General features: G+C 39.7%; 2 protein-coding genes and 2 long non-coding RNA genes across 10 annotated transcripts in view; 2 read left to right on the top strand and 2 right to left on the bottom strand.

Moving 5' to 3' along the window:
• The window catches only part of LOC310719515, a 4,173-nt gene extending 1,125 nt beyond the window's left edge, over window positions 1–3,048 (bottom strand). The window contains exon 1 of the long non-coding RNA XR_014531502.1: window positions 2,321–3,048. This is a non-coding gene — a long non-coding RNA (uncharacterized lncRNA). The remainder of the gene's footprint in view (window positions 1–2,320) is intronic.
• LOC310719501 (beta-1,4-galactosyltransferase 3) overlaps window positions 1–10,000 on the top strand; it is a 389,210-nt gene that overhangs the window by 321,944 nt on the left and 57,266 nt on the right. The window lies entirely within an intron of this gene.
• LOC310719516 overlaps window positions 1–10,000 on the bottom strand; it is a 23,069-nt gene that overhangs the window by 9,956 nt on the left and 3,113 nt on the right. The window lies entirely within an intron of this gene.
• Window positions 1,369–10,000, top strand: part of gramd1a (GRAM domain containing 1A) — a 24,154-nt gene continuing 15,522 nt past the window's right edge. For 5 of the 7 annotated variants that reach the window (XR_014531496.1, XR_014531497.1, XR_014531498.1 and 2 more), the window contains exon 1: window positions 4,998–5,640. Coding sequence is in view for 4 of the 7 variants with exons in the window: in XM_083529235.1 (XP_083385361.1) it covers window positions 5,273–5,640 (368 nt within the window). In the remaining 3 variants the exon portion in view is untranslated. Of the gene's footprint in view, window positions 1,978–4,997; window positions 5,641–7,157; window positions 8,035–10,000 lie in introns of those variants that run through there. The other 2 variants (XM_083529236.1, XM_083529237.1) reach the window with 2 other exon arrangements.

Here is a 10,000-nt window from a genome sequence, read left to right as displayed (position 1 = left end):
CTCTACAGGTAGCGAGTAGCGAGCATGTCAGCTAACTTTCACATTTCTTCTGGACGAAGGGACACGTGTCATCTGATTAGTTTAATTATTTATGGGTTTGTAGCTAAAATACACAACGAGAACCTACAAATGTATGAAATTCAGCATCATGAACATTGTTGTACCGAAAAATTCCTGAAACAGTAATGAAGTGTGTGTAACATTAATCCTGTCACAATACCACAATACATTCATATTCTCTTTTCACAAGGTGTGTGTGTGTGGTGTGTGTGTGTGTGTGTGTGTGTGTGTGTGTGTGTGTGTGTGTGTGTGTGTGTGTGTGTGTGTGTGGTGTGTGTAACTTTTCTTTAAATGAGAAGGCTCACGATCAGTCAACAGTCTTGATTCATTATAAAGTCCCAAATCCACAAAATGTAAACTTCAATATACACAGTGTTTAAGATTCAAAAACTTTAAGCAGAAAATATTTATAAAAATGTATTTATATATTTATTATACCTGTTATAAATTATACACAATAAAATATAGAGGTAAAGGATGAAAGAAGAGGTGTAAATTAAAACTAATATAACTGAGTAACTTCATTGTGTTATAACACTAAAATTAGGTTATGTAAAAAAAAATCAGTCAGTAAATTATTTAATTATCAGCTGGTCACGTGATCATTTAAATATTATTATTATTATTATTATTATTATTATTATTTTATTTATTTATTTATTTTTATTATTATTATTATTATTGTTGTTGTTGTTGTTATTATTATTATTATTATTACTATGTTATTAGCATGATTTAGTGGTGACTGTTTTCTTGTTTGTTAATTGTGTGGGATCAGATTATAAATATAAAACTTTATTTTTTATATTTTTTTTCAATCATTTAGATCCATCAAGGAGCCATCATTAGGTCCCTCAATAGATATATAATTAGATCTTTTATGAGATCCCTCATGTATATAAAATTTAAACCCTTATTAGATCCCTCATTAGATCCTCATTAGATCCCTCATTAGATCCTCATTAGATCCCTCATTAGATCCCTCAATAGATCTATCATTAGATTGATTAGAGAAGCTCAGCAGCTCCCCTGCCGCTCGTCTCGTGCACGCGCCTGACTCTCAGGAACACCCGTTACTTTTCCTCTCCGCGTTCACGTTCTTGACTGTACCACAAAGTTTTAAGAGTGAGGGGTGTCGTGCAACTCTGTGTCAGGAAACCGAACCATTTATTTAAGATTTGTCTTGTCTACTCGGAAAACGTTGGCTTTAAAATGTCTAAGTAATTATATATTCTAACTCTGAGCTTTACAGAGTCTCTGTATGAGCTGTTAATATGCCGTGTTGTTTTTAGTTCACCCCCCTGTCGAAGTTAAACTTTTTCTGTGGTTAGCAAAAGCTTTGCATTTCGATGCTATGGCGCTTTGTGTAATATTCCGCTGATATGGGTTTATTTTTATATATGTATATTTTTTAATAAATAGTAAAGACGTGTTTTTTAGTAATGTAAATAGTTACGCTAGCATTGAGCGTTTGGTTTTGTGCAATATTTAGCCGAAACTTGTTAACTTGGTTGTCCAGCTGGCTGGAGGTATTTTTAATGCTAGCTGTGCTAGTTGTTATGGTTATGCTAATCAGCGGCACCGGTGCTTATTGTTACAATATAAATAATAATATGTGATGATGTTTTACTTCTGGTCTATTTATGTTTTGCTTTAATACATGCCAGGTCTGGCCGGGTGAATAAAATAGGACTTTTATTATTTAATTTAACGGGTGTTAAACAGAGAGAGGACTTTAGTTGTGGATGATCGAGTGTTAGCCGTGCTAAGCTAACGGGGGTTGACGGGAGTGCTGTGGGCGGAGAGGATGCTCATGTGTTCCTGTGATAAAGTGGAATGGAATGCCGTCCAGGGCCGCAGAGCTGCAGGAGCGGAACAGGAGCACGGAGCCGCCGCCGTGCACCCGTCTAACGGCAGGTAGGAGACTTTTATAACGCGATCCTGACCCGAGATCTCGCGATGTTTCGCGCGACTTTGAGGCGCGGACGAAGGCGGAAAAGTTATGTGATGGGACGATCGAATCATTTTAGTGACTCGGTTCTTTAAATCTCGTTCACAATCTCAAAAACACCGAATCTTTTTTTTTTTTTGAGTCATTTAGTTCATTTCGTTTCTTTTAAACAGAAATAATAATAAAATGTTACATTATCAGATCAGATCAACACGTTTACATGCACCAACTTCAACTACAGTTCCAGTCATGAAAATGTGACTGTAGATGAGGATTATAAATGATAATAAACAGAATGTGTAGCTTCACATCTCAGATCTTCTGCTCCGTACTGTTGGTTCTTTTGTCACGTGACTCTCATATTTATTGTAACAATAATGTCAAGATTCTGAACAAAAACCTGATATATTGCATTGTGCAGCGTCTATGGGAGTCACGTGACAAGAGAACTCATGAGATGAACAGTTCAGTTTCCTGCACATAAGCAGTGGAGAACACGTTTATTAAACACGTTATCGTCGTGTTCATGTGCGTGTCTGTGTGTAGTATACTTTATTATTAATGTGTTCTTATTCATCCACATTACACGTGTTTCACGTGAAGCGTTTTAGAATGTTCTGGTCTGTTGTGTCATATTACTTTTATTCATATTTATTTTTTTAAAAACTTAAAATCCCTTTGACGTCATCACCCCATTTCCAGTCAGCTTGAATAGTTTCTCTATGTTGTTGTTTGTTTGTTTGTTTGTTTGGTTTAACACTTTTTATTGTTTATACACGATAATAAAAAGGTGTTATGAGGCCTGGCGGGTGTTTGAGCAGCTTTACGAGTGTGTGAATAGCAGATCAGTGTGGACACAGGATCTATACTGTGCAAAGACACACACACACACACACACACACACACACACACACACACACACACACACACACACACACACACACATCATACTGCACATCCTTACTATAGTAACCATAGTAAAGAACTGTGGGGTTCAAGCCAGTGTATAGTGTGTGTGTGTGTGTGTGTGTGTGTGTGTGTGTGTGTGTGTGTGTGTGTGTGTGTTTGAGAGAGACTCAGTAGTGTTGTTGGTGTGGCTGGGACTCAGTTAAGTGTCTGGAAGTGATGGTGTGTATCTGTGATCATAGAATTGAATAGGTTGCGATGTTGAAGTGTCGGATCTCTGATATCATTAGAAGTGTTTTTGTGGAGCACGTTTGAGGTACGAGGTTGTGATTGGTGGTGTAACGATCCCACAGTCTGAATCTAGGAGTCTGGGTTTACTACATCATCATCATCATCATTCAGGAATAAATGGGAGTTCCATCAGAAGAAACGAATAGCAAACTCATTCATTTGATTAAAAAACATTTCTTGATGGATTGAAATTGATGGTTATTATTTTCTCTCTGGTTTGATCCTGGTTCCTTCTCCTTCACCTCCTTGTACACAGTGTTCTTCAGTCTGATTCGGGAAGATCTAATGTAGCTCTAGTCTTTAATTCCAGCTGAAACAATAGATTGAGTCAGGTTTGATATTGGCTCAGATGAATGTGGAATCAGATGTAACTTCTGCTCGGAGGAAGAAAAGCCAGCAGACGTCTGTGGATCAGACTGAAGATTATTATTATTTATTTATTTTTATTAGTTTTATTAACAAATCAGTATGGTCTACGAATTATTACGATTTCTGAAACACATTTTAAATCCTTTTTTTTTCAAATTAAGCTGAAATTTAATAATGAATTATGAAAAAAAAATGAAAAAAAAGGTAAAAGTAAACATTTTGCATGCACAATAATATTTCTCGTGTTTTTCAGTTTTAGCCAAAAGCAAAAAAGTGGTGACACTTTACATAGAAAAAAGTAAACAGACTATTAAATGATCAAAATCAGATTATATTTCTTCTACGTACACAACCGTAGAGCGAACCACATGCAGTTCATCCGTACAGCTTCATCACACAACTGAGAAAAAATACAATATTAAATAAAATCAAAATATATATCATTTATATTAAAATACAATAAAGTGAAATAAATAACAATAACGTTATTAACTCTTTGTATTAAAAAAAAGTATTTTTTTATTAAAAAAGATAAACATTTGTAGTGTTCCTAATTTAATACAAATTTAAATAAATTTATTTAAGAAATAAATATTAATACAATATTGTAAAATGATTTAAATAAAAACTATAATGGAATAAATCATTATTTATCAAATCTAAATTAAATAAATATAAATAATATCTCCTCATTTCACTGTTTATTCTCCTGTAACTATACTTTATTATTTAATTATTTATTTACTAGTTGTTGGGTTTTTTTTTTTTATGATCAGGTGTTTTTGTTCTCTGTAACTGAGATGAGACGTTGATGAGGTCTGAGCAGATTTAAGATCTGATACTGACAAGTTCCTCTGATCTTTATCTCAAAATGTTAACTGCAGTCAGATGTTCTCACGCTTACAGCTCGTTTATATTGATATGTTTATATACCAGAAGATGCATCAGAACAGAACCTCTGACCTCCTCTGTCTTTACACACACACACACACACACACACACACACACACACACACACACACACACTGCACTGACCAGATCACCAGATTTTCTTTTTCCACTGTTTCAGGAATTTCAGTACATGGAATCAAAGATAGATAGAGAGAAAGAGAGAGAGAGAGAGAGAGAGAGAGAGAGAGAGAGAGAGAGAGAGAGAGAGAGAGAGAGAGAATCTGGGCTGATTAGGGTTGTGGGTCACCTCTCCCATGTCTCCAACTTTACACTTTCACACCATGATAGACTGAAAGAAAGATGATTTCTAAAACAAAGTGAGTTTCTCCTCCCTCTAGGACACCACAGATTCGTCCTCGTGGTGGTGATGGTGATGATGTGGTTCTGATGATGGTGGTGGTGCTGGTGAAGATCTCAGCATCTCGAGAGAACATGGAGGATGTTTCAGAAGATTCGCAGCAGAACCGAGATTGATCTGCGAATGATAAATGATTTGTGAAGAGATGATTGGAAGGAGTGATGTGTGAAGGCCACGTGAAGGCAACGTTCTGTTAACAGCCTGGACCAGGAAACCACAGATTTTGCAAGAGATGCAACGATGGCACCTCGCAATCCGGAATGTGTTGAAACGCACGCCAGAACTTGGTTTTAAACTCGAGTCCAACTCTCTCTGAAGCAAACTAGTTAACGGACACACCCACCCACACACACACACACACACACACACGAGCGAGCGAGCGCGATATGGCTAAACCTGTCCCCATTCCGAGGCTGAACGTCCTCCCGCCGTCTTCAGATAACGACTCCTGGTCTCCTTCACCGAGCCCTCGTCCTCGGAGACGCCGCGTTTGGAACGCGACCGGAAAGAAGTGCAGGAGAGACCAGGAGGAGAACGAGCCAAGGAACGAGGACGAGAGCAGGAAGAGCGAGGAGACCAAGGGGAGGAGCCACTCACCTGTCTGTGGAGAAGAGGCGGAGCTTGTTCAAGACGACCTGGGGATCTCTGCCTCCTTTCTCCTGCCTCCATCTCGGTGTTCCTCTCCAGGCCACAGGCGGTCTCGGTGGTCGCTACGCACCTTGTTCATGAAAGACTCAGACGGGGAAAGCTGCAGGTTAGTGGGAGAAAATCCAATTTGAACCTGCAAAAAGAATGAATATATATCAGTTCATTTATTTTTTTAAATAATACAGTATCAGTGATGTTGTGTCGGTTATCAGCGTCCACTCGCAACGTCTGATTATCACTTATAAGCTTAAAGCCTTTTGAGCAATCCTTCATCTCCTATGATGTCATCATGGACCAATCAGAGGGAGAGGATGGAAAAAGTCTCTCCTCATCTTCTCTGTTTATCTTCTGATGATTCTCAGTGAGTGCATGAGTGTGTTCATCAGCTCCAGGCTAAAATTCTAGAGGTGTCAGGTGACGTTTATTTATTGTTCCTCACGTCTCAGCGTTCATATTTAATCAGCTGCACGCAGCACAGATTACGTGGTTCCTCGTCTCCCAGCGGCGCGCTCATCACTTATTCATACCCACTAATTGTGGAAGAGCAGCGAGCGTGTATTTATCGCCTTCTCGGGACATCTCGTCTGGAGATGATGTAACACGTACAGAACACGTTTTCTGTGTCGGCTGACGTTTTTATGAACTCGTGATAAACCAGTAATCCTCCCGGATTCATGTACGCAGCTCATACGCAAAACACGGAGATGTTTGAGTCTAACACAGGACATCGTGGCAGCGTGTAGAGACGATTAAATCACTCAGTGTGTGTGTGTGTGTGTGTGTTTTATCTTCTCAGATCAATACATTGTCCTTGCTACCCCATCTGACTCACAGACAGATCCTGTGAATGAACCGATTTTTAAAAATAATTCACATTATTTGGTTCACACATGAGTTGAATTTTTGTCTTATAAAGCGTTTTTTTTATATAAAAATAGTTAATAAGAAGGATGACATCTTTCACATTTTATTATGTTATTGGTTTGTTTGTTTTATTAAAAAGGTTTCGTGTTTAATGTAATAATTCGTTATGCTCTGTGTGTGTGTGTGTGTGTGTGTGTGTGTGTGTGTGTGTGTGTGTGTGTGTGTGTGTGTGTGTGTGTGTGTGCGCGCCTGTTCCTCTCTACTGACCAAGCTTGCGCAAGGTGTGTGGGTGGAATTTGCATGTTGTGCAAAAGTGTCTTTTCCATCCTATTTTACACTTTCTTGCTCTTTGACCCTACAATAAACAACACTCACTCCCCTCCCCCTCCTGCCCCCTTCCTGCCCCCCTGCCCTGCCCCCCTGCCCTGCCCCTCTGACATGATTACCCCAGCGGGGCACATCACACTGATTGTATTCCAGCAGCAACATTGTTTTTTTTTTATTGTCTAATGACCCTGATTGTGTTCATATCCTGTAGATGTGTGTAAGAGATGTGTACAGGACTGATAAAAAAGCCCTGCCCCTTCACTAACAGCACTGCATTCTGATTGGTCCATTTTTATAATCAGTTTATAATCAAGGGTTCGGTATTGCGATTTTATTTATTTTTTTTAAGTCTCCAGTCTCAGAAATAATTTAAACATACATATTTACTTTTACATACATATACGTTTATTTATTTATTTATTCATTTATTTTTATTGACCATTTTACAGGTCACATGACTATAAATTATCCTGTACATCAGTCATTCTCACAAACCGACACCTTCATCAGCAGTATATAAACCCATAACTTTTCCACATGCATTTGTAATGTTCTGCACACATTCCTGTGAAGAGCAGTTACTATGGAAACCATACTCATTTTTCATTTTATTACTATAAACAATTAATATAACAATAAAAAAGTTTGCAATAAATAAATGATGATGATGATGATGATGATGATGATGATGATGATGGGCAGAAATAGGACCAAAAGACTTGATTGATGATTGAACCGAACGGAACCCAAAAATAGATGACGTCGCTCCCCGAACCCGCGCATGCGCACCTCGAGCCTCCGGTATCAATCGTATTTTAAAGCCGTTCGTAGCCCCGCGTGCACGCGTGCGTCCGCTTCATTAACGCTCTATCCATCTTTTCTTTTCATCCCATCCGCCCTCTCTCCAAATTTTTCTGTTTATTGGTTCCGTTTAATCTTCCTGCAGATGGGCGTCGGGGAGCCTCCTCATCTTCTTCCTCCTCTTCCTCCTTTTCTCCTCCCTCTATTCATTCTCTCGCTCTCTCTTTCTCTCTCTCTCTCTCTCTCTCTCTTTGAGAGGGGGATCGCGTTGGAAACATAGGACGCGCAGTGGATTATTATATACTTCTTCTCTTCCGCTTTTATTGACTTCTTTAATTTATAATTTTTTTTCTTCTAATTGATCGGAGCGGCATTAACGCGCGCGCGCCCGTGTGCGCGTCCGCCTGTCCGTCCGGTATGAGCGCGGAGGCGCGTGCGTGTGTGTTGAACGGCTGTTGGCGCGTTATAAGGCGCAGCGCGGACTGACCGGAGCTGCTGAGATGTTCGAGTGAGTATCACATCTTCTACACTCACTGTCCAGCGTTTATAACGCCTCTATGACGCCTTCAGAACCTCATGGGATCGTGAATGACTGTATTTGGGAAGGTGTGTGTGTGTGTGTGTGTGTGTGTGTGTGTGTGTGTGTGTGTGTGTGTGTGTTTCATCGAGGCTTCTCTCCATCTTCTGTCTTCACACTCAGGAGGATGAGTCAAAGCAGGGCATTAAGGCATTAAAGCGGATTTGAGCAGTGTGTGTGTGTGTGTGTGTGTGTGTGTGTGTGTGTTTGATGGCATTACAGTAGAATAAACAGTGTTGATTTGCACTTCATGGTGAAATATACCGTATTTAAATCCATGCAATCTTTATAATGTGTTATGGCAAAATTGCGCTGCATTGAACTGTGATTTGTGTGTCATGTTTTGCACTCTCTCACACACGCACACACACACACACACAGACACACACATGTTGTGTATTGTGCTGACGGTGTAGTGAAGTGTGATGGAGCGAGCCTCTTTGCGCTTACAGTGCACATGCTGAGCAATAATACACCTTCCTTCTCTCTGCCTGTGATTTTCTATTCAACTGCTGATTCTATCTGTGCACTTTGCACTTTCTTAACACCAATTACACCTTGTACTCTCTTTCTCTCTCTCTCACACACACACACACACACACACACACACACACACACACACACACAATACACACTGCTAATCTCAGCTCATCAGCGTCGAGCTGTACATCTGTTTTGGTGTCTTCCTAATTATTAAATCGGATCAGCGAACACTATGCAGGAGTTTTGAAGTTTTAGTCCCAAAGGGGTCAAAGACTCGCCATTACCTCATAGATCCCAAAAACTGAGTCCTGATTGGTCAGAATGTGTCGCTAAATAAGGACTAACACACTAAACACAGTGCAGGTCACAAAGTTAGGGCGATCTCATTCTAGCAAGACAGACGTCCTTATCATGTTTACCCGTGTGAAACATTCAGGTCTCCTGGACGTGCGTTACTGCCGCTCTGGTGTTTGTGTACGGAGCGCTCTGGTCTGTATTTTACTGGAAAACTGTCACCATGGAGACAATGTTTTTATATAAATATGGACCATAAGAAGAGCTCCAATTTTCAGTCAACAGCTTTTAGTCTGCAGATAAGGACTTGATTTATATCTTCCCTCTCCAGGAACAGGACAGAACACGGGACAGAACACAGGTCATAGGACAGAACACAGGACATAGGACAGGACACAGGACAGAACACGGGACATAGGACAGGACACGGGACAAAACACAGGTCATAGGACAGAACACGTGACAGAACACAGGTCATAGGACAGGACACGGGACAAAACACAGGTCATAGGACAGAACACGGGTCATAGGACAGGACACAGGACAGAACACAGGTCATAAGACAGAACACCGCACAGAACACGGGACATAGGACAGGACACAGGTCATAAGACAGAACAAGGGTCATAGGACAGGACACAGGTCATAGGACAGAACACAGGAGAGGTCACAGGTCATAGGACAGGACACAGGTCATAGGACAGGACACGGGACAGGACACAGGTCATAGGACAGAACACAATTGTCCCCTGGACTCATCAATATAACTCTATAAAACTTTAAAACTAAATGATTACAGACTGAAATCAGTACATGAGCATTTGTTTGTTTATTTGTTAATTTCATATTTCACTTTAAACCCTTTACCTTTGTGACGTGTCGTATGTTGACATGTTATAAAAATAAGCACGATACTCTCCTGACTGTTATTATACACAAACACACATCACCAAGTTATAACAATGCATTAATAAAGCAATAAATTAATAAATCAATCAACAAGGAGCAAAATCATCACCTCAAAATCAATCAGCACCTGACAAAATCATCACAGAAATATTGAACTCTAAACGCCTTTTCATGAGACATTTCTGTATTTGAAATCTATGATATTATGATT

The sequence above is a fragment of the Silurus aristotelis genome (assembly GCF_946808225.1).
Source record: "Silurus aristotelis genome assembly, chromosome: 25".
NCBI classification, from domain to species: domain Eukaryota; kingdom Metazoa; phylum Chordata; class Actinopteri; order Siluriformes; family Siluridae; genus Silurus; species Silurus aristotelis.
Note: the sequence above shows the minus strand (reverse complement) of the source record. Positions and strands in the feature narration are given on the sequence as shown.